Here is a 26,035-nt window from a genome sequence, read left to right on the forward strand (position 1 = left end):
AAGCTGTAGTTGGCTTTTCCAAGTAAAACTGTGCAGTACTTCAAACACTTTTTTTTTTAATCTGTCAACCTCTCAAAGATGAACAGTTATTACTCATGTCAGGGCTCCTCAAAGGTACTCTTTGGAGGATAATGCTTTAGTGTTCTTGTTCAAAATCATTTAAACTTTTGAAGAGCTTGATAGTTTTGGAACAAAAAAAATAGAAAAGCTAAACCTGCAGCAAAACTTATTCCTCTGCGAAAATGTAGAAATTTTGCTAGAAAGAACCTTAGTTAAAGGTAGCGTCACATACAGTAGACCGAGTTTTTACACACATTTTCATGATTCGATTAGATTCTGATTCACAAGCTTTCGATTTGATTTCCGATTCATCTTTTGATTTGATTATTTTGGATATACAGTTGAGGTCAAAAGTTTTGGCCCCCTTTCAGAATCTGCAAAATGTTAATTATTTGACCAAAATAAGTGGGATAATACAAATGCATGTTATTGTTATCTTCAAATTCAAAAAATTTTCACCCCCCGGCTCTTAAGGCGTGTTTTTTCCTTCTGAAGCATCGGTGAGCGTTTGAACCTTCTGCAATAGTTGCATATGAGTCCCTCAGTTGTCCTCAGTGTGAAAAGATGGATCTCAAAATCATACAGTCATTGCTGGAAAGGTTCAAATACACAGAAATGCTGAAAAGCCAAAGAATTTGTGGGACCTGAAGGATTTTTCTGAAGAACAGCAGGCAGTTTAACTGTTCAGGACAAACAAGGGACTCATGAACAACTATCACTAAACAAAAAAACACAGCTGTGGATCATTCAGGTAACAACACAGTATTAAGAAACAAGGGGATGTAAACTTTTGAACCTGGTCATTTTTATAAATGACTAAAACTATTATTTTTTTTCTGTGGTCAAGACTAAGATAGTATATAAACAAAAATGCATTTTCTATGATCCCTCTTATTTTAGTAGAATAATTAACATTTTGCAGATTCTGAAAGGGGGGATGTAAACTTTTGACCTCAACTGTATATCAGGTAGGGTATATGCCAAATTTTCTCAAGAAAAATAAATCTCTCAAGTAACGGTGTAAAATAAACACGAGTGAGCTGGTACTACAGCTACATAATATTGAAACTGATGTGTATACAAACGCTTAAATTACACTTAAAGTCTTGTCCATTTTTTAGCTTATTTTAGCCAAAAACCATCATACTTTTGAGTCCACTGAGGCCCTCAAAATACTACTACATTGCAAAAACAATTTCTAACAAATTAGTTTTCCCCCAGAAGCACTCATTTTATCGACACATACTTCATTACCGCTTCGACTCACAGAAGTTTTAGTATTTTCAAAGCTCTTATCATTTATGGGTGTAGTATTTACAAGACCGTCATTGAACTGATTATGTGTGGTCTGTGGCTGTGCCTTTTGAGACTGATACTAATAAAAAATCCCCACAGTATTGATTGGCCAAATACTCAGCCAATCATGTGTGATGATTTGTAAAGTTCTTCTTGGAAACTAACCCGTTTACAAAGTCATGTCGTCCTTTGCATCCTCTCCTGGTTTATGTTATATATTCTTGGAATCAGTCCAGGTTATATGCTTTAGGATAGATATTGATTAGTGCGCACACAGTGGATCATCTTCTCTCTTTCACTCAGGAAGTCAGTGCAGTGAGCTGAGCCCCAGACACACACCTGTAAACAAGGTTTCATCGAACGCTAGCAAGATTTCATTCATATTTCCTTCTATTTTTATCTTCCTGACTCTTCTGGAATTTATTTTATGAAAGTACATTTACAGCTTTTTTTCAAAATCTTATTTTCAAGTAAAAACATCTGAACATCTTGAAAACATACACCTTGGTATATACCTTGGTTTATTTTATTCCACCTATTTTGGCGAATAATTTTAATAAATAAATAAATACATATTTTCTTTGTTGTATTTAGTTAAATCTGTAACAAGAGAAAAAACAATTAGCCAATTTACTAATAATGAACAGTATCAAAAGCGCTCACCAATGCAGCTCTTAGTAAAATTAGATGCAATAAAATGCACAAAAATATATATTGTTTTGTAAGCTCAGAGTGCAATCCATAAACACATACAGGTCATTTTATACAGTTGCTTACATTGCAGAATCTGCAAAATGATAATTATTTTTCCAAAATAAGAGGAATCATACAAAATGCATGTTATTTTTTATTTTGTACTGACCTGAATAAGATATTTCACATAAAAGACATTTACATATAGACCACAAGAGAAAATAATAGTTGAATTTATAAAAATTACCCTGTTCAAAAGTTTATGTCCTCTTGATTCTTTATACTGTTCCCTGAATTATTCACAGCTGTGTTTTTATTTATTTATTTATTTTTTGGTGATAGTTGTGGCCTTAAAAAAACAATGCATTACGAGCCAGGTGTGTAAACTTTTGAATAAGATTTTCTAATTTCGCTTAAATATCATATTTTTTTATTTAGTACTGCCCTTCAGAAGTACTTACTTACTTAATGTTTCCCATAAAGCAAAATAAGTTTAATTTACCCTAATCTTCAAATTCAAAAGTTTTCACCCCCCGATACTAAATGCATTGTTTTTCCTTCTGGAGCATCAGTAAGCGTTTGAACCTTCTGTAATAGTCGCATATGAGTCCCTCAGTTGTCCTCAGTGTGAAAAGATGGATCTCAAAATCATACAGTTATTGTTGGAAAAGGTTCAAACACACAAAAAGGCTGAAAAACCAAAGAATTTGTGGGACCTAAAGGATGTTTCTGAAGAACAGCGGGCAGTTTAACTGTTCAGGACAAAGGGACTCATGAACAACTATCACCAAACAAACAAAAAAAAAACAGCTGTGGATCACTCAGATAACAAAACAGTGTTAAGAATCAAGTGTGTGTAAACTTTTGAGTCATTTTTAAAAAGTGAACTATTATTTTCTTTTGTGGACTATATGTAAATGTTTTTTATGTGAAATATCTAATTCAGGTCAGTACTAAATAAAAAAAATAACATGCATTTTATATAATCCCTTTTATTTTGGTAAAATAATTAACATTTTGCAGATTCTGCAAGGTGCACTGTATGTAAACTTTTGACATCAACTGTATGTAATTTAATGCTCAAAAAGTTTGTGGTCTGCATCAAAATCTATGCCATTTGTGACCCAGAAAATCCCTCAGTTAATTACATAAAATTAGTTACATCATGCACGATGCATAACTGTTAATGGCTCTTTAAAGTTTGTGTGTGCCCTTAAAAGCTCATGACTCACTTTATACATGATGTAAGTTTAATGTACAGGTTTTACCTCAGAGAGCTGCTCACTGTACCAGAAACCCTCTGAGAAAGCCTTTATATCATGATGTAAGAGGGATCCCAGATGCCTTGGTGTGGACCTTGTAATCTACTGTCCCGGGAGCAGAAACTATAGACTGGACCTGCCCCAGTAGAACTGGCCTGTCCCAGAAGCATTTATTGTATGTCAAGAGCTGGATAATTAATGTTAGTCAAGCGTGCCAAAATGTAATACTGTACACTTTGGAGTATTTTATTATTTTTTTCCTCAAGTCCACTTAATCAAGGCTTCTCGTTCCAAAAATGTAATTAACATAATTATCTTAATTAACCCTCTGATGCATCTTGTCGACTACAGTGGATGGATCTTATAAAAGCTACTTTTAACCTTCAAGGGTGTGATGTTACATCCAAACCACCATGGGTGATTGATTATCTTGACTCTTTCTTGTAATTCTGTATGACTGTCCTCTTCATTTGTCATTATGCTTTCATTTATAGCCAAGAAAGTTTTGATGCATCAGCTCAGCTGGAATATTAACCATTATCTTCTTTTGCAACCATTAGATGAATAGCTCTCCAGAACCCAACATTTTAAAAAGGAAAGAAGATTGTGAATAATTCTATTATTGTACGTTAAGATTTAGGATTACAACTAGGTTGAAAGGATATTGATTAAATTGACTGAGTGATGCAACTGGACATTAAGATTACATTAAGATAAGTTTTTCCTTTAACACATCAGTTTTCTATCTGACTCTTAGATTTAAACAAGCAATTTTTGCTATTGTAACTATACAGTATATAGAATATGCAAACATGGGTAGTCAAAGGTGGATCTGAATTATTGTGACTTTGCAACCACAAAGACTTACAAACTGGCAGCTGCAATTTCTTTCTATATATAAATTAATTGTGACCACATTGTACTAATTAATTCCCTCATTTTAAGGGAACAAATTTGTACAATGGCCATGATTCAACAAAATTAAAGGAACGGAATCTAAAATGAGGAGATAAATTCTTCACTTGTGCAACAAATTAATTCCTAATTCATGGCCACAGTAAATATATTTTCGTCTGCATGTCATATGCGGTAATATGATTCTAATCAAAGTCTTAAAATCCCTCACTGCTGCATTGTGCATCTTTACTAGTTCAAATTCAATCTTCTCCACTTTGCTTGATAACAGCTCAGTTGTGTGTCTGAATGCAGTATTGCGCGTTGTCTCTGATAAACACCTCAAAATACAGTACAAGCTTTCAGTAAAATCTCATAGCACAAACTCACCGTGTTAACTCTCATGTGAATGTTTTATCACATAAAAGAGAATTTTATATTTCGCTGTAAATATTATGTAATCGTCTGTTTATTCTCATGAAGACCATCTGCGTCTACGCAGGCCAGCATCAGAGAAATAAACATAAGAAGCAGCTTCAGTGGGTCTATTATTCAAATATTAATACAAACATTTGAGGTTACATAAAACATGTTTATGATGACTTAAACAACAAGCTGTGGGACTGTTTTTAATATATGCATGCATACACTACCAGTCAAAATGTTTTAATGTTTTTAATGAAGTCTCTTCTGCTCACCAAGCCATTTATTTGATCCAAAGTACAGCAATAACAGTAAATTTTTGAAATATATTTTTACCACTAAAAAGAACTGTTTTCTATTAGAATATATTTTAAAAAGTAATTTATTTCTGTGATCAAAGCTAAATTTTCATCATCATTATTCCAGTCTTATTCCAGTCCAGTGTCACATGATCCTTCAGAAATCATATATATCATATATATAGACATTAATACTTTTATTTAGCAAGGATGCTGCTTTAAATTGATCAAAAGTGATAAGACAATTATAATGTTACGAAAGATTTCTATTTCAGATAAATGCTGTTCTTCTGAACTTTCTATTCATCAAATAACCTGAAAATTGATTTTTTAATTTTATTTAATTTAATTTTTTTATTAATTAGATTGATAATAATAACAATTATAATAAATGTTTTTTAAGCAGCAAATCAGAATATTAGAATGATTTCTGAAGGATCATGTGACTGGAGTAATGATGCTAAAAATTCAGCTTTGAAATCACAGGAATAAATTACATTTTTGAATATATTCAAATAGAAAACAGTTATTTTAATTAGTAAAATTATTTCAAAATTTTACTGTTTGTACTATACTTTGGATCAAATTACTGCAGGCTTGGTGAGCAGAAGATGCATCTTTAAAAACATTTAAAATCTTACTGTTCAAAAACTTTTGACCTGCAAGTGTACATTTGTTTGATTGCGTCTAAACTTTAAACTTTGCTTCTGTAATCCTGAGATAGGCTGGGAAGCTCTGTTGTATATCTTTACGTATTTTGGTTTAGCTTTGCAATTTTCATCTGAGTTTAAGTGACTATAACATACTGCATTGTTGCTCACAGAGTTGCTCTAATCTTTCACCGCATGTCTAGAACTGAATTTGCACTTTTAATTTGCACTTTGGAACTGAATTTGCACTTTGAATTTGCACTTTCACCGCATGTCTGGAACTGAATTTGCACAGGAGATGCCTCAGATGGTCACACTAGGTCAGGTTGGACCGAACTGCAATGTTTTTATGCACTGGAAGCTCTAAAGTGCTGCCTGACATCAAATTTTCAAAGGCCTTTTAAGGCATGGAGGATCATGTGGGAGAACAGAGCGTTCTCTCCGCAAAGTGATTCTGATGTCCAACCGCCTTCGCACCTTTTTTCTGTCGTCTTGGCTCAGCTCACCTGCTCCAAATTTAGAACAAACTGTTTGTATATTTGTATCAATTTTATTTTGCGCAATTAGGAGTGTAAAGAGTTTGTGCAGTGAACTGAAACATTTGAATAGTGCACATTGTTTCAGAATGTAGGATTCAATTAACAATGCAATGTGCCAAATAATATTAAATAACTCAACAGTCTGTTTGAGCATCTTTGTGGTAAATGACAATGGAAGAATGATTTAACCAGACAGATTAAATGTCGAATTGATTTTCCCTTTGTGTGCTGCATGTCGATGTGTAGATGATTGTTTAATTATGGGTTTATAAAGAGCAATTTTCTAATGCATTTTCTCTTTTACAGGGTATCAGCAGCTTGTTCAGCTCTCTAAAAGTGGTTCGACTGCTTCGACTGGGTCGTGTCGCGCGTAAACTGGACCACTATCTGGAATACGGCGCAGCTGTTCTGGTGTTACTAGTTTGTGTGTTTGGACTGGTGGCCCACTGGCTTGCCTGCATATGGTACAGCATTGGAGATTACGAGGTCATCGATGAACAAACCAACACCATCAAGACTGACAGCTGGCTTTACCAGTTAGCCACCAGCACTGGATACCCATACCGATACAATGCCAGTGGGACTGGCCTATGGGAGGGCGGCCCTGGGAAAGACTCTCTCTATGTAACGTCACTGTATTTCACCATGACCAGCCTGACCACTATTGGCTTCGGAAACATCGCGCCAACTACAGACGGAGAGAAGATCTTCTCTGTGGCCATGATGATGGTCGGATGTGAGTGCTTGTCTTATTTTTCAGACCTGTCTTGAGACCACAGATGATCAGGGGAGATAGATTGTCATTCTCATCTGGGAAATCGAATCACCCAAAGTTAATCTTAATACCGGGTTAAACGGGTTCTCTTTTCTGTCCTTTCTTGCTTCTTTACTCTTTTTTTTTCTGCTTATTCTCTGCTCTGTCAGAATAACTCAGACTAATCTCATCTGGCCCCTCTGTCCTCCAGACAGCAGTGCTTTGCTGCTAGTGCATCTCCTTCTGAAATAACTCTGAGACAGTAATAGAGAGAGATCGGTGGAGAGAGGGACATATAACCGGCCAGAACGAAGGAACGAGGCCAATCGTTGTTAATGTCATTTTCCAGATCGTTGCGAGTGGTGAGGAGTCACTCCAGAGACTAAACAGAGATGCGGTCATAATTACGAGCATGTGTGAGTGCTGACCTGCGCAAACACACATATTGAAAGCCCACTCACTGACCTGCACTGACTCTCAGGGGCCTCAACCATGTTGTAAGGAAATTAAGTTTACAGCATTTCTATAGTGTGCAAAAAAACCCAGGTTCAAATGCCATTTGAAGCAGCAGGTAAAGTTACAGCGGGAGTCCGTGTCTCTCTCGCCTCTGTCCACTGAGTTTTAACAGATCCCCTAAAGCGTAAATTAACGAGGTAATTGCTTTTTATCTCACAATTCGTACTTTTTTCTCAGAATTGCGTTTATAAACTCGCAATTCTGACTTTTTTTCTCAGAACTGTGATATATAAAGTTAGAATTGTGAGTCATTAAGTCAGAATTGCTAGATATAAAGTCAGAACTGCAGAATATAAACTCACAATTCTGATTTTTTTTTTCTCATATTTGCGAGTTTGTGTCTCACAATTCTTGACTTTTTTTCTCAGAACTGTGAGATATAAACTCAAAAAAGCAATTGTGAGTTATAAAGTCCATTTCTGAGGAAAAAAAAGGATTGGTATGTTCATAGAAATGCGAGTTTATATCTCAGAATTCTGACTTTATAATTCGCAATTGCGAGTTTATATTGTGCAATTCTGACTTCATAACTTGCAATTGCAAGTTTATATCAAGCAATTCTGAGAAAAAAAAGTCAGTCGCAATAACTTTTTGATATTTTTTTTTTACAGTATTTCTGTAGTGTGCAAGAAAACCTAGGTTGAAATATCATTTAAAGCAGCAGGTAAAGTTACAGCGGGAGTCCGTGTCTCTCTCGCCTCTGTCCCCTGAGTTTTAACAGATCCCCTAAAGCGTAAATTAACGAGGTAATTGCTTTTTATCTCACAATTCGTACTTTTTTTCTCAGAATTGCGTTTATAAACTCGCAATTCTGACTTTTTTTCTCAGAACTGTGATATATAAAGTTAGAATTGTGAGTTATTAAGTCAGAATTGCTAGATATAAAGTCAGAATTGCAGAATATAAACTCACAATTGCAAGAAATAAAGTCAAGTCAAGTCAAGTCAAGTCACCTTTATTTATATAGCGCCTTTTACAATACAGATTGTGTCAAAGCAACTGCACAGTATTTAAACAGCACAATAGTGTGTAAGTAACGCATTATTGTAACAATCAATTTTCAGTTAAAAGCAGTTCATCAATGAATTCAGTGATATCATCGTCAGTTCAGTTCAAATAGTATACGATATCGCTGGAAAGTGTCCCCAACTAAGCAAGCCAGAGGCGACAGCGGCAAGGAACCAAAACTCCACAGGTGACAGAAATGGAGAAAAAAACCTTGGGAGAAACCAGGCTCAGTCGGGGGACCAGTTCTCCTCTGGCCAGACCAAACAACAGTTTGTACCAATGTCTGATTGTAGAGAACTCATCAGGATCCTGTGGTGTAGTGCCGATGGCCGTCAAGGTTGGCGAGGTCTTTATTGGTGATCCGCCTTGGAGCTCATCTGGTTGACATCCATGGCTATTGAAGTCATCTCTAGGTGGTGATCCATGATCTAAGCTGGGTACGGACTGGATCCGGGGGACTGGAGTGACCATCTGATCCGGATACAGGCTGGATCTGGTGGCTACGGTGACCTCGGAATAAGAATGAAACAGACTAATATTAGCGTAGATGCCATTCTTTTTACGATGCAACGAGTGCATCAGGTGTTATGGGAGGTGTTTTCGGTTCCGGTTGACCTAATTAATGCAGCCTAACAATCCTTTAACGGATTTGAATTATAGAAATGTGTTAATGATTTTATGTGTAAGCCAGGTTAAAGAGATGTGTCTTTAATCTAGATTTAAACTGACAGAGTGTGTCTGCCACCCGAACAGTGTTAGGTAGATTGTTCCAGAGTTTAGGCGCTAGATAAGAAAATGATCTGCCGCCGGCAGTTGATTTTGATATTCTAGGTATTATCAAATTGCCAGAATTTTGAGAACGCAGCGGACGTGAAGGACTATAATACGATAGGAGCTCGTTCAAGTACTGAGGAGCTAAACCATTGAGGGCTTTATAAGTAATTAGCAAGATTTTAAAATCTATACGATGTTTAATAGGGAGCCAATGCAGTGTTGACAGAACCGGGCTAATATGGTCATACTTTCTGGTTCTAGTAAGAACTCTAGCTGCTGCATTTTGGACCAGCTGGAGTTTGTTTATTAAGCGTGCAGAACAACCACCCAATAAAGCATTACAATAATCTATCCTTGAGGTCATGAACGCATGAATTAATGTTTCAGCATTTGACATTGATAGCATAGGTCGTAATTTCGATATATTTTTAAGATGGAAAAATGCGGTTTTGCAGATGCTAGAAATGTGGCTTTCAAAGGAGAGATTGCTATCGAATAGGACACCTAGGTTCCTAACTGATGACGACGAATTTACAGAGCAGCCATCTAGTATTAGACTGTGTTTTAGGTCATTACTTGTGGAGGTTTTAGGTCCAATAATTAATACCTCTGTTTTTTCAGAATTTAACAGTAAGAAGTTATTCGCCATCCAGTTTTTAATATCAGCTATGCATTTTGTTAGTTTTTCGAATGGATATGTTTTTTGTCATATCCAAATACAAAGTCAGAATTGCAAGATTTAAACTCGCAATTCTGATTTTTTTTTCTCATATTTGCGAGTTTGTGTCTCTCAATTCTTGACTTTTTTTTTCTCAGAACTGTGAGATGTAAACTCAAAAAAGCAATTGTGAGTTATAAAGTCCATTTCTGAGGAAAAAAAAGGATTGGTATGTTCATAGAAATGCGAGTTTATATCTCAGAATTCTGACTTTATAATTCGCAATTGCGAGTTTATATTGTGCAATTCTGACTTCATAACTTGCAATTGCAAGTTTATATCAAGCAATTCTGAGAAAAAAAAGTCAGTCGCAATAACTTTTTGATATTTTTTTTTTACAGTATTTCTGTAGTGTGCAAGAAAACCTAGGTTGAAATATCATTTAAAGCAGCAGGTAAAGTTACAGCGGGAGTCCGTGTCTCTCTCGCCTCTGTCCCCTGAGTTTTAACAGATCCCCTAAAGCGTAAATTAACGAGGTAATTGCTTTTTATCTCACAATTCGTACTTTTTTTCTCAGAATTGCGTTTATAAACTCGCAATTCTGACTTTTTTTCTCAGAACTGTGATATATAAAGTTAGAATTGTGTGTTAAGTCAGAATTGCTAGATATAAAGTCAGAACTGCAGAATATAAACTCACAATTCTGATTTTTTTTTTCTCATATTTGCGAGTTTGTGTCTCACAATTCTTGACTTTTTTTCTCAGAACTGTGAGATATAAACTCAAAAAAGCAATTGTTAGTTATAAAGTCCATTTCTGAGGAGAAAAAAGGATTGGTATGTTCATAGAAATGCGAGTTTATATCTCAGAATTCTGACTTTATAACTCGCAATTGCGAGTTTATATTGTGCAATTCTGACTTCATAACTTGCAATTGCAAGTTTATATCAAGCAATTCTGAGAAAAAAAAGTCAGTCGCAATAACTTTTTGATATTTTTTTTTTTACAATATTTCTGTAGTGTGCAAGAAAACCCAGGTTGAAATATCATTTAAAGCAGCAGGTAAAGTTACAGCGGGAGTCCGTGTCTCTCTCGCCTCTGTCCACTGAGTTTTAACAGATCCCCTAAAGCGTAAATTAACGAGGTAATTGCTTTTTATCTCACAATTCGTACTTTTTTCCCAGAATTGCGTTTATAAACTCGCAATTCTGACTTTTTTTCTCAGAACTGTGATATATAAAGTTAGAATTGTGAGTTAAGTCAGAGTTGCTAGATACAAAGTCAGAACTGCAGAATATAAACTCACAATTCTGATTTTTTTTCCTCATATTTGCGAGTTTGTGTCTCACAATTCTTGACTTTTTTCCTCAGAACTGTGAGATATAAACTCAAAAAAGCAATTGTTAGTTATAAAGTCCATTTCTGAGGAGAAAAAAGGATTGGTATGTTCATAGAAATGCGAGTTTATATCTCAGAATTCTGACTTTATAACTCGCAATTGCGAGTTTATATTGTGCAATTCTGACTTCATAACTTGCAATTGCAAGTTTATATCAAGCAATTCTGAGAAAAAAAAGTCAGTCGCAATAACTTTTTGATATTTTTTTTTTTACAATATTTCTGTAGTGTGCAAGAAAACCCAGGTTGAAATATCATTTAAAGCAGCAGGTAAAGTTACAGCGGGAGTCCGTGTCTCTCTCGCCTCTGTCCCCTGAGTTTTAACAGATCCCCTAAAGCGTAAATTAACGAGGTAATTGCTTTTTATCTCACAATTCGTACTTTTTTTCTCAGAATTGCGTTTATAAACTCGCAATTCTGACTTTTTTTCTCAGAACTGTGATATATAAAGTTAGAATTGTGAGTTATTAAGTCAGAATTGCTAGATATAAAGTCAGAATTGCAGAATATAAACTCACAATTGCAAGAAATAAAGTCAGAATTGCAAGATTTAAACTTGCAATTCTGATTTTTTTTTCTCATATTTGCGAGTTTGTGTCTCTCAATTCTTGACTTTTTTTTTCTCAGAACTGTGAGATGTAAACTCAAAAAAGCAATTGTGAGTTATAAAGTCCATTTCTGAGGAGAAAAAAGGATTGGTATGTTCACAGAATTGCGAGTTTATATCTCAGAATTCTGACTTTATAACTCGCAATTGCAAGTTTATATCAAGCAATTCTGAGAAAAAAAAGTCAGTCGCGATAACTTTTTGATATATATATATTTTTTTTTTTACAGTATTTCTGTAGTGTGCAAGAAAACCCAGGTTGAAATATCATTTAAAGCAGCAGGTAAAGTTACAGCGGGAGTCCGTGTCACTCTCGCCTTCCCTGAGTCCATTTCGTTTTAGTTTTAACCCCTTGAGCTTTAACAGACCCCCTAAAGCAGTGAGTTTGATGGGGGGTAATTGAGAATGAATGGCGGAAAGTCACGTGAGAGGAGGCAACACCTCCACTGCGATATGATTGGATATGACTGGTTATGTTGGGCTGTGATTGGTTCACGCAATAATTGTGCACATTTTTCTTTCGCGAATCAGTCTGAATGATATGAAAGCCCATTTTTGCCACTGAATAAAAAATAAAGAAAGGTAACTGCGACTTTATCTCACAATTCTGACTTTTTTTCTCTTAATTTTGAGTTTACATCTCGCAATTCTTTTTTTTTCCTCAGAATTGCGTATATAAACTTGCAATTCTGACTTTTTTTCGTAGAACTGTAATATATAAAGTCAGAATTGCGAGTTAAGTCAGAATTGCTAGATATAAAATCAAAATTGTGAAATATACTGACAATTGCGAGCAAAAAAGTTTTCCAGTTTTCGCACAATTCAGATTTTTTTCTCCGAATTGTGAGATATAAACTCACAATTGCGAGTTATAAAGTCCAGCTCTGAGGAGAAAAAAAAAGACTTTTATGTTCACAGAATTGCAAGTTTATATCTCACAATTTTGATTTAACGACTCACAACTGCGAGTTTATATCACACAATTCTGACTTCATTTCTCATAATTATGAAAAATCAGAGTTGTGAGTTGCAATAACTTTTTTTTTTAATTCAGTGGCGGAAACAGGCTTCATAGAATGAGCAATATAATACTGTTAGGGGAAGACACATTTTTTCACACACTTCGGTATAACTTTGTTACATCAAAGTAAGATTTAAAATGGCATGAAAACATGATCTGTGTGAGTTTTTAGTGAGTAATCAGCTTGATGAAATTTGTCTGTGACAAATATATACAGAGCTTTCATGACTGATGATCTAAAGAATTAAAAAATAGTTAAAAGTGAACTATTAAAAAGAATAGATGAACATAAGTTCACAAATCAAATATATTGTTTGTTCAAATTAAATTGTTACTGCCTTGAGTTATTTTGGAGTATATATAAAATGCTTAAAATTTTAAGCTTTAAATATAAGCTTTAAAGCTTTAAAATTGGTATGTACATTGATGATAATATTTTAATAAAAAAAACAGCAAATATGCATTAAAGTGATGAAAAGTGACAGTAAAACCTTTAAAATTGGTATGCACTTTGATGATAATTTTTTTTTATTTAGCAGCAAATCAGCATATCAGAATAATTTCTGAAGGATCAGGTGACACTAAAGACCAGTCTAGTTTTGCCATCACAGAAATAAATTACATTTAAAAAAACATTTTAATTTTTAAATGTAATAATATTGCACTGTATTTTTGATAGAATAAATGGTGAGCATAAGAGACTTTGCCTTTATTATCTAAGAGATTTTACATTCTTGCCTGTTTTAGTTGACTCGGATATGATTTGCCTCTCATCTCTGCTCCAACTTCAACTTCATTTCTTCTGCCTTTTTGTAAAAATACCCCTATTAGAGCTTTGAATCACAATATGTTTTCTTGCTCTTGACCCAGACAATGGTTTCCCTGACCTGTAATATTCTTTAACCTGACATCACATGGGTGGGGGAGTCATTTTTAAATGCTTATTGGACTAATAGGTCATTATGAACCTTTAAGAGGATGCTCAAGTAAGCTCGGGTGATGCTGTCATGGGTATTGATGCATAAAATGTAGGGCTCTTCAAGGAACAGCAAGAAACCGCTATCAGGGTGACCTGCATATGACTAAGCAAATACTTGATGTCGGCATGCTGTTGGAATAAGGGATTTCTCCCATGTGTGTCTATGACTAATATCAAGACCACACACTCAGAAAAAAAGGCATAAAAGCTGGCACTGGGGCAGTACCCTTTTAAAAGGTACGCTTCTGTACCTTATTTATCTTAAAAGGTGCATATTAGTACATTAAAGATACATATTAGTACCTTTCTAAAGGGTACCACCCCAGTGACAGCTTTTATGCCATTATTTCTGAGATGTTTAAGGCCAGAAACAAGGTTGTTTTTTAGCCTAAGGTCCTTAACGGGGCTCATGATGTTGTCTTCAGAACACTTGGGTTTGATCAAGAGGCGAGGATCACACACGCGCAATAAAAACAGCAGTATACAATTAATGAAGAGAATAATTGTAGTTAGCTGTTCTGATGACTTTTTGATGAGTCCCATTTGCTCTTTCTCTGTCTGTAATTATCTGAACACATTGTTCTCATCTCGTGATCCTTCAGTCAAGATCTTTTTTTCTTTTGTTTCCGTGTTTCGCTAACGATCCCAATCTTCTGTCTTACTTTGTCTTTATTCCTGTCTTGCCCACATCGCTCTGTCTGTCTCTGTGGTAGTGATGTCCTAGAAGGCCTCATTATGTGTGGTAGTTTGTAGAGGTTCCCCTGAGACTTTCCCTCATGCACCATTCGTGCCATTTGCTCTACAACTTTCTCCATATCTGCCCTGAAGTTACACCTGGATAAAAAGCTTCAAATCTCACAGTGGGTTCTCATACAGTTGAAGTCAAAAGTTTACATACACCTTGCAGAATCTGCAAAATGTTAATTATATGACCAAAATAAGAGGGATCATACAAAATGCCTGTTATTTTTTTATTTAGTACTGACCTGAACAAGATATTTCACATAAAATATATTTACATATAGTCCACAAGAGAAAATAATAGTTGAATGTAAAAAAATTACCCCGTTCAAAAGTTTAGTGATTCTTAATACTGTGTTCTTACCTGAATGATTCACAGCTGTGTTTTTTTGTTTAGTGATAGCTGTTACATAAACGGCCCACTGTTCTTTAGAAAAATCGTTCAGGTCCCACAAATTTTTGTGTATTTAAATCCTTTTCAACAATGACTGTATGATTTTGAGATCCATCTTTTCCCACTAAGGGATTGATATGCAGCCAGCTATTACAGAAGGTTCAAACACTCAATGATACTCCAGAAGGAAAAATGGTGCATTAAGAGCCAGGCGTATAAACTTTTGAACAGAATGAAGATGTGTAGATTTTTCTCATTTTGCCTAAATTTCATATTTTTTTTAATTTAGTACTGCCCTTCAGAAGCTACAGAAGATACTTGCATCCCGGAAGACAAAATAAGTTAAATTTACCCTGATATTTAAATTCTAAAAGTTTTCACCCCCTGGCTCTTAATGCATCGTTTTTCCTTCTGAAGCATCAGTGAGCATTTGAACCTTCTGTAATAGTTGCATAAGAGTCCCTGAGTTGTCCTCAGTGAGAAAAGATGGATCTCAAAATCATACAGTTATTGCTGGAAAGGGTTCAAATACACAAAAACGCTGAAAAAAAAAAAAAAAACAACGATTTTGAGGGACCTAAAGAATTTATCTGAAGAACAGCGGGCAGTTTAAATGTTCAGGACAAACAAGGGACACAGCCGTGGATCATTCAGGTAACAACACAGTATTAGGATTCAAGTGTACTGTATGTAAACTTTTGAACAGGGTCATTTTTATAAATTCAACTATTTTCTCTTGTGGACTATATGTAAACGTCTTTTATGTGAAATATCATATTCAGGTCAGTACTAAATAAAAGAAATACATGTATTCTGTGTGATCTCTCTTGTTTTATTAAAATAATTAATATTTCGCAGATTCTGCGAGGTGTATGTAAACATTAATGCACATTATACTGGCCGTAAAAGATGTACTGATGCACACTTTGGTGTGTTTCGTGTTTATGAGGTTAATATTTCAGTTACATTTGTCTGTCTAGTCTCTTTGACTATAATTACTTTATCTCAGGTGAGTCAGATCTGATATCCGAAAAACAGAATCAGAAAGCCACTACGAGAAGAAATCCCCCATTATCCTAACTCACTCTTTTCATCCTCGCGACTCTGTCTTGTTGTCCCTGTTTCTTTTTATCCATGTCTTCTCTTCCCCTGAACTCTTGGTTCTCTTTGGCTTTCTCTGGCAGTCTTTCTGAGATCAAAATCATTTTTCTTACTGTAAAAATTCTTGGTCATTTCGTTGGCTTTTCATCATCCGTTTTTATCTCCTCATATTCCATCCTCTTCGCTTTCTTCTCTGTTCCCGCTCTTCCCTTATTGGTTGTGAGTGGAAGTATTTGGAAAGCTATTTCAGGGAAGGTTGCCATAGAGACGAGGAGCAAAGATACCGTGGTTAACTCATGAGAAAGGCAATAAACACAGTGCTAGAAGTTTACATTTGCGCATGTACTCATTTTTCAGTTTTCTTATAAACGACGTCCTACTTTAAAACAGAATTTTTTTATTGTTTGTACTTGTTCCATTACCATATTTAAATCATTTTCCGTTGATGAAAAAATCCAGTGACTTTCATTACAAGCTCTTTTGGCCTTTTGAAAATACATGATCCATTAGGTCATTTGGAAATACGTGATGTTTTATTAACAAGTTTCGGGAGGAGCTCGCACAGATAATTAACACGGCCGATTCACCCTTAGCAATTACTCTCCATATCCAATCAACACAGGAAAAATCCCTATAAATATCACAACATTCCTACCTTCATCATCTCTTGTCTTGTAAACGCCCCTCCTCCACCCCGTCTCCTCACCTTCTGCCCTTAAGGGGGAGCGCTTATAGGGTTCGGGCCAGTGCTGAGCTCGGACCCCTCCCCCTGGGCGGGGGAGAGCCCCGGGCTCGGGAATGACTACCGAGTTCGAGGCCCTCTCCCGGACAGCACGCCAAATACGCGCAACCTTTCGCTCAGTTTATTATCCGTAAGAGGAAACTCGTGAACTATTTTTGAAATGAAAAGAAACTATTTAAATCATGGTCTATTTTTGAAAGTGCTTATTATGAGATTTTAAAACAATTACTATGTATTACAATTAATATGTCACGATTTGGTCAGTTACCCGGATGATTTAAACAACAGCATGGATTGCACAGTTAATGTACTACTGAATATGTTGTTCTGATAATTTATGCTGTCTAAACCACAGAAAAAACGTGTGGAAGCTGCTAAATCATATAGAGATGGACTTAGTAAGCAGGAAAGGGCGCAATATATGACAAACTAAAGCTAATAGGTGGTAAAGATACGTACAAGAAATATTAATTAAGGTATTAGGCTAATATTTCACATATACCTGACCGGAAATGATAAGAACAAATGCAAATGTTGTCAAGATTCTTGCCCTGTATGGAAATCCTGGTTCAGTTTGGCCAACCACAAACGCCTTTTGTTCCTCAGACAGTTTTTGCACTCTTCTTCTTGATTTGTCACAACTTTTGGCAGTATACAGTACTCCAAATGTTTTTCCCGGTCCGACCGATTAGTACAGCCCAAAACATGACAATAATTGACCATTTTCAGCAGCAATAATCAGCTAAATGTGTTTCATTCAGTTCAGTGGCATTGTTTATCTTCAGTGCCGCCAATATGGCCTATTAAAGATGCTTTGTGAAAACACTCTATTAATTTCTTTAATTGCTTAAAGTGCATTTGTATAATTTTTTTTAATAAATAGTTTAAATGTTTGATTGAATTATTTCTAAGTACTTGTAATGTACTTATGTAATGTTGTTACAGTCTAACCAAAAATGTTCTTTCTCATTTCAAATCTGTCTGACTTGACCATTTTTTTTCCCTCCTCTTCTCCTATAGCTCTCCTTTACGCCACTATCTTTGGTAACGTGACGACCATCTTCCAGCAGATGTATGCAAACACCAACCGTTACCATGAAATGCTGAATAACGTGCGGGATTTCCTCAAGCTCTACCAGGTGCCCAAAGGCCTCAGTGAGAGAGTGATGGACTATATTGTCTCCACGTGGTCCATGTCTAAAGGCATCGACACAGAGAAGGTGAGATCGAAACCGATGGAAAATTTTGTATATTATTTGCTGAAAATACTAAATTGGAAATTGATCTGTTCACAGGTGCTCTCCATCTGCCCCAAGGACATGCGGGCAGACATCTGTGTGCACCTAAACAGAAAGGTGTTCAACGAGCACCCAGCGTTCCGATTGGCCAGTGACGGATGTTTGCGCTCGTTGGCCGTGGAGTTCCAGATGATACACTCCGCACCCGGTGACCTCATCTTCCATGCGGGTGAAAGCGTGGACCTGCTCTGCTTTGTGGTGTCGGGATCACTGGAAGTCATCCAGGATGACGAGGTCATCGCTATATTGGGTTAGTTTAAAAATGTTTTTAAAAGCCTTAGTTAATACATTTTATAAATCTAAAGGTATAGTTCGCCCAGAAATGAAAACTCTGACATTAATTGCTCACCCTCATGTTGTTCCAAAACAGACCTTCGTTTATCTTCGTAACACAAATTAAGATATTTTTGATGAAATCCAAGAGCTTTCTGACCCTTCATAGACAGCAATGCAACTATGCGTTCAAGGCCCAGAGAGGTAGGTGCACAAAAAGTATTCTTGTAGTTTAATAACATTTAAGGTTTAACCACTGATATTTTAATGATGACTACCGTTCTTGGCCTTGACATGTCAGCTGCGTTGGTGTCTATGCAGGGTCAGAAAGCTTTTGGATTTTATCAAAAATATCTTAATTTGTGTTCTGAAGATAAACAAAGGTCTTATGGGTTTGGAACGACATGAAGGTGAGTAATTAATGACCGATTTTTTTACATTTTGGGTGAACTATTAGCCTGGCTAACGCCAAAACACGTCATGACAACGTCATGATTCGTGGTCTGGGAACCACATGTTCATTTTCTCGTATTTGAGGCGTGGTTTACGAATGCCCAAAGCCGTTTATTGGGCGCTACGAATGTCTATCAAATGCGCCTGTGCGTAGCTCATAGCCAATCGCTTCAATTATACCGGACGACGTACGTAGAGCAACAGAAATTCGACAAGGAAGAAGACGAAGAGTTTTGACTGAGGACAAAGTAATGCTTCATAAATTATTTATCAATCGTAATTCAACACTGACTTTTTAGCATGCATTTGACCGAATTGTCTGCTTTTGTCTTTATTTCCGATTACATAAGTCTCTTATACTTTATACTTATACTTTTATAATGGCTAATATTAGTAGTCATAAGGGTACACCGCCTGCCAAAAATGATTAATGGCTTTGACCTTTTGACCTTTCCCCCTCCCCCACGCCCCTCCCCCCTGGGGCCCACCCACGTAGAGCATGACCACGTGTTTGTCCCCGCGCTGAACTAGTGAACTCTACTGACCTTGTTTGATGGATTGACCAGGTGCGACGTCAACGGATGACAGGTTTATGGGTTGTTGTGAGGATTTATGAAGGGGTATACCGGGTGTTGCGTCAACGGGATGACGGGTTTACGGTTGTAGCGAAAATTTACAACATGCTTACCCCGGTGTTGAACCATCCAATGACGGGTTTACGGTTGTACCGACAAATTTACGAGCTGCTTACCCCGGTGTTGAACCGTCCAATGACGGGTTTACGGTTGTTGTACCAAATTTACGATGGGGAGTTACCCGGTATCGCGTCAAGCTATATCCCCCAGGGATGGTGATATATGTTGTTTGCGCCGGGTAGTCCGGTGTTGCGCCATCAGGGTAGAGAACTATATCCTGTTTGCGTGTCCATCCGTTGTTGGGTGAGGAATGAAGCTCTGAAGAATGTTTTACGGTCTAGTCCTACATCAGTTGTAGGGAGGGGCGTTTATGTATGCTTATTACAAAAAGATGAGTATAAACAATTATAAAACAAGTGCAAATAATACTAAACATAAAATCATAATCATAATATAAATAAAAAAAGTAAAAACCTTAACCTTTTTACAGTCTATGGGGGTAAGTGTCTCCGTCTGCGTGCGTGTGTCTGTGGCCCTCTTTGGTCTCATATTCCCTCATCAGTGTGCTTGTGTGCAACAAGAGCACAGAGGCCCATTTGACCTCTTTGACCTCATACTCCCCTCCTCAGCATGCGTGTGTGCAACAAGAGCACATGTTAACAAAACCATTTGAACATCTTATATGTAAAAGTATCCGTACATGTAATGGCTGTATATAAAATGCTTTTCAGCAATATAATAATAGGAAATCTGTTTAAGAGTAAAATCTGCTCTATTTGAGAGGGGCTAGTCTGTGTCTCACAACCATTTTCGCAGTGGATTCGAATTAGTTCTTACTTCGCCCTACGGTATACCACTGTTTTAAGAAATCTGTGGATCGGATTACTGTGTGAAAGAGAGGGTTTGCAAACATTTTAAATGTAATACATTTATTTTACTAGTTATTTTTAATAAACGAAATGCAACTTATTCCTCCTGGCTTAAGCTTACATTTTAGCTGAACCATAATTTATTTCACATCAAACACAAAGTCTTTTATTTTATCCATAACCTTAAACCATAAAGTCTTTCTGTAATGTTTTAAAAATATAAATGATAACACTTGGGCCCAACAGTGTAGCTTATTCATGTATACATTCAGTCCTCCAAGTCGTATTCTCTTCTATAAAAAAGAAATGAATATAAACGATGTGATCACACATGATATAAAACAAAGCAAAACATTTACACTAGATTTTAGGTAACGGCAAGTATTGTAATGGGGAGCCAGCAATGTCAAAATAAGTAAAGGGGAAAAATGTATTTAAACAGACCAAACCATATGGATTATGGGTGACCTGGACATGCCTGGGCATGTCAGTTTGATACTTTGAAACCCCTTAACCTACCCAATCACAGTAAACTTTCTCTATTTCTATATTTTTTAATAAACATTATTTACTATATTTTTATAAAGTTTTTGTACTCTACAAAGTGAACACCTACCCGTCACACAAAAAGTTCAACCTACTTCCATTTGTAGTAAAATATTTTAAGTCATTTAAATTATTATAGTAGGACTCAAGACATTTCATCATAAATCACATTTATGTTGTTATATCAATGTAATATCCAAATTATTAGAAAAATGTGTGATCTGATAAGTCCTTTAAACATTTCAACCTAAAAAGTGACTCAAGTACAAACACTCACACAAACAAACATGAAAAATAAAACACAAAACACAAACAAACATGCAAACTAAAAACTAAAAAGCAAACACGACGCAAACTCAAACACAAACAAACATGCAAACTAAAAACTAAAAAGCAAACACGACACAAACACAAAACACAAACAAACATGCAAACTAAAAACTAAAAAGCAAACACAACACAAACTCAAACACAAAACACAATCAAACATGCAAACTAAAAACTAAAAAGCAAACACAACACAAACTCAAACACTCACACAAACAATCATGCAAACTAAAAACTAAAAAGCAAACACAACACCAACTCAAACACAAAACACAAACAAACATGCAAACTAAAAACTAAAAAGCAAACACGACACAAACTCAAACACAAAACACAATCATGCAGACTAATACACAAACATACATGCAAAATAAAACACAAAAAGCAATCACATGATGCAAACTCAAACACACACACACACACACACACACACACACACACACACACACACAAAGCAAAAGACAAATTAAAAACATGTAAAATATTGTCACTAAAATTTTAAACAAGTATTTTTGTTTTCTCAAAACACAAACATGTACGATCACGCTGCTCACGTATTATTGTAGCAAAACATCAGCAGCATTCCCAAACCCCCTCAGACCTCAGAGGGTTAAAACAGATGGTAATGCAAATATAATTATACATGACATCAAAGTATCAAACATGTTACTAAATCATTCATTGTACATTGTACTTAAACACGTATTCAACATTTAAGTTTATTGAACCCATAACCCACTTATTTTAAAGATGATATTAAACATTTCCATGTTTATAAAAATAAACATTTACAATACTTTTAGATGGTCATGTATATAAAACATAGTAACAAACATGTCACTTCAGCAAAACAAATCATTATACAACGTTCATTTTATATTTTTAAGTTTATTGAAGTTATAAAACATAGTAACAAACATGTTACTACATCGAAACAAATCATTCGTCGCTCATCTTAAACATGTATTCAACATTTAAGTTTATTGAACACATAATTCGCTTATTTTAAAGATGATACTTAACATTTCCATGTTTATAAAAATAAACCTTTACAATACTTTTAGGCGATCATAAATACAAAACATAGTAACAAACGTTACTAGAGCAAAACAAATCATTATACAACGTTCATTTTATATTTTTAAGTTTATTGAAGTGATAAAACATAGTAACAAACATGTTACTACAGCAAAACAAATCATTCATCGTACATCTTAAACATGTATCCAACATTTATTGAGGTTTTGATCTTATAAAACACATCATGTACTTATTTTAAAGACGATACTAAACATCTCCATGTTTATAAAAATAAACCTTTACAATACTTTTAGGTGATCATACATTTAAAACATAGTAACAAACATGTTACTACACCAAACAAATCATTATTCAACGTTCATTTTTATTTTTAAGTTTATTGAAGTGATAAAACATAGTAACAAACATGTTACTACAGCAAAACAAATCATTCATCGTACATCTTAAACATGTATCCAACATTTATTGAGGTTTTGAACTTATAAAACACATCATGCACTTATTTTAAAGATGATAATACACATCTCCGTGTCTTTTATAAGAAGAAACCAAATGCATCTTCTTCGAATACTCGCTGACTTTACGCGTAAATCACACAACACATGTGAGGAGTGTCTTCTAGGGCTCTCCTGGGAATATACAGTTGTTCTGAAAAAGCTAAATGAAAAACATTCGGACGCATACGAGACTCCCAATGTAAGGAGAAATCTCCACAGCCCATCTCATGGATGCTTGCAACTAATCGCGAAACACACAACATTATTTTACACTCACTGTTTTAATTTGTTTATTCAATTATTTAACACACATACTTACATTCAAATTTTACGCCTAATATACTGGTACTTTTACTTTTATCAGTCTGATAAATGTGTGGACAATACTGTACATGATAAAATGGCAATCATGCTACCGAGTAAATTAGACACAATGTTTTAAATGCTACTAAGCCAGATTATTCCTACTTCTTAACATTTAAAATTTTACTCTGAGGTTCCAACGCAGGGGAACCGGGTGAGATATGTTAATCCTGCAACATATTTTTTATATATATATATATATAGCTTTTTCTAATTGTATCAGCTGAGCTTGTTTCAACTGTTTATAGTCAATTTAGAGTAGAGTAATAGAGTCAACCTTATCGTCCTTGCTATTCCCCACATACAAACCATAAGCAACAACCTAAATTCAATAAAACCAGTTACACATCATGTAAGAAAGGCCTCATAACGCATACAGTCAAGCAGTATCCGCAACTTCTCTTGATTTGGTGTCATCGCTCTTACAATTTGCAACTGATTCAGTGGGTAGGTCAAGATCATCAATAATGTTCTTCACTTTTGAACTAGCTTACTGTTTTTTTCCTTTTAGGAAGATCTGATAACCTGAGAATACGAAAAGAAAAAGGATATTGGAAAAAAATAAAATATAGAATAGAAAGAAAAAAAATTACTTCAACCTTGTACTGACCTCTGTTCACAGTCTTTATCAGGTTTCTGATCTGAAACATTAGGGAAACAAAGACTGTTAAGGACAATCCATGCGCTACAACATGCTATCTTATACAGTGTACAGTTTGCCTTCAGCGGTTATGTGGATGTGTCCAAAATATGAGGCCATCATAAAAATACAACCCCATAAATAAATAAAACAGCTTATATAAAATATACTTTGGGCCTTTACTTTAGACTCCAGATGTACACGATCAACATTATCTAACGGTTAAGCAACTCCATCTAATGACCATTTTTAATAGTTTCATATACCAACATTTATTTGCTTGTTTGTTTGTTTGTTGTAGACAATGTACATGTATTACACTTACAATATACCATCACATTTGATTTGCCAGACGTTGCAGAAGTCATAGTCATTGTAACGGAGCCTAGACTTGATCCAGTTATGACAGGGGCATATATAATACCGCCATTAGACGTGGAGCTCTTGCCTTTTTACAGAAAATGGGTCAATTAATATATTAGTTAATTGTACATCTGATAATGATTCTCCATTATTAATATATAAATCACACTAACGTTTTACATGGATGCATGGTCCTTGTCTTGAAGTCTCTGTTGAATTAAAAAAAAAATAAAATAAAAAGTGTTATTTTGAATGGCAAAAATCAGGCTATGGACTGTATTGCAATCCACCTACTTTACTGAGATATGTATTTAAAAGTAGTCCTATTCATAGCACAGGTCTTTACTATGCAAGACAGTTCGGTTACCTGTCACTAAAGTTGAACTAGGGCCTATCTAAAGACACTTGTGGGCACCCAGCTAAAACTCAGGACTAAAAATCCATCCTCCTTCTTCTTTAGATCATATTATATCTGTAACAAATCACTGTTAATGTACACAGATTTCACACTAGGCTGTATGACGTTTGTATGTTTTAGCCTAAATGAAAGTATGTAGGTATTTTATGAAGGTATGCAGTAGGCCTTATGCACCCATTATTGCAAACCAACTTGACTGTAGTATGTTTTGATCCATTTTTGGTCGGGAGAAAATTAATTTACATCATCTTCTTTCAGCAAATCTAGAAATTTTCGACACATAGAATAAAAAAGAAAAAAAGAAAAAGAAGTGCTATAACCTTGTATCGGCATCGGTTTAGAGTCTCTATCAGGCTTCTGATCTGAAACATTAGGGAAACAAAGATTATTACTAAGGACACTCAATACATGCACTACAACAATCTCATCTCTACATGCAGTCATCATCATACCCAGAATCTCCCTAGTGGTCACGCTGATTGTCTCTTTGCTGTTAACACAGACGTCTGTCACATCAGGCCGTGTTTCCTTTTTCAGGCTTCTTACAATCTTCATTTCGTTCTTAAGGTTTGTTTTACGCTTAGTATCCCCCGTACAATCATGATTCGGATCGCGCTCATCGACGATGACCTTGTTCATCGGTTTGATCATTTGTCCTTTGTAATACGGTTTAAACATAGAGTCTATGACGACTTTTACACCGCACATTTTTTCTGTGGCACAGCTGCACTCCGATTGATCATCCGCAGCAGCGCCAGACCTACAGTTGTGCTCCATCAGGTTCGGCGTAGTTTCAGACATTCTTTTCAGAATTCAGTTTTCTCCAAGACGTAGCCGTTTCCTAGAATTTCGGATTTGACCGTTTACTCCGCGAACCCCCAAAGTGTTATAAGCGGAAAAATTGCAGCAGAGCCGTGGTTCAGTAAAACAGGGTTGTTGTTGTTTTTGATCAACAAGACGTTGCAGTAGGTTTCGGCTTCCAAACTTGGTTATGTTCACAGTGTCGGGTGAACTCAGTTACTGCAGAGTTGATGAGGACAGCAGTTGCTGGTTTTACAGATAGGGTCCACCCACACCCTTGTTGTAAGGTCTAAGAGGGTTGTGGCTGGAAGGCTTGAAAATCAGTCAAGCACACAAGATAAGTTTCGTTCAAGATAGTTATAATATTTTGATTAAAGATTATAGACTCAAAAAATAAGAGCCACGAACCAAGTGGTAACTATTATACCAAAGATAATGATAGGTTGTTAAAGATTTTAGTGCCAATTCCATAATAAAATGTTTCAAATAAATTTAAAATTGTGATAAATAATACATGCAACACTAGACATCAAATGTTTAAAAGGTGTAAACATATGATAACATTTGAATAAAAAGAGGCAAAGGGGAAATTGAATCCAATAAATGTTTATTAAAACAATTAAACATATAGCAAGAAACAGAGGAAAAGACTCAACGCTTTACAATTTTGTTGTGCTGCTATACATCCAATACATATTGATG

General features: G+C 35.5%; 1 protein-coding gene across 1 annotated transcript in view; it reads left to right on the forward strand.

Moving 5' to 3' along the window:
• The window catches only part of kcnh5b (potassium voltage-gated channel, subfamily H (eag-related), member 5b), a 74,036-nt gene that overhangs the window by 11,048 nt on the left and 36,953 nt on the right, over nucleotides 1–26,035 (forward strand). The window contains exons 7-9 of the mRNA XM_073834895.1: nucleotides 6,423–6,852; nucleotides 17,830–18,029; nucleotides 18,105–18,357. Of these exons, the coding sequence (XP_073690996.1) occupies nucleotides 6,423–6,852; nucleotides 17,830–18,029; nucleotides 18,105–18,357 (883 nt within the window). The remainder of the gene's footprint in view (nucleotides 1–6,422; nucleotides 6,853–17,829; nucleotides 18,030–18,104; nucleotides 18,358–26,035) is intronic.

Source organism: Garra rufa, chromosome 2 (assembly GCF_049309525.1).
Source record: "Garra rufa chromosome 2, GarRuf1.0, whole genome shotgun sequence".
Taxonomy (NCBI): domain Eukaryota; kingdom Metazoa; phylum Chordata; class Actinopteri; order Cypriniformes; family Cyprinidae; genus Garra; species Garra rufa.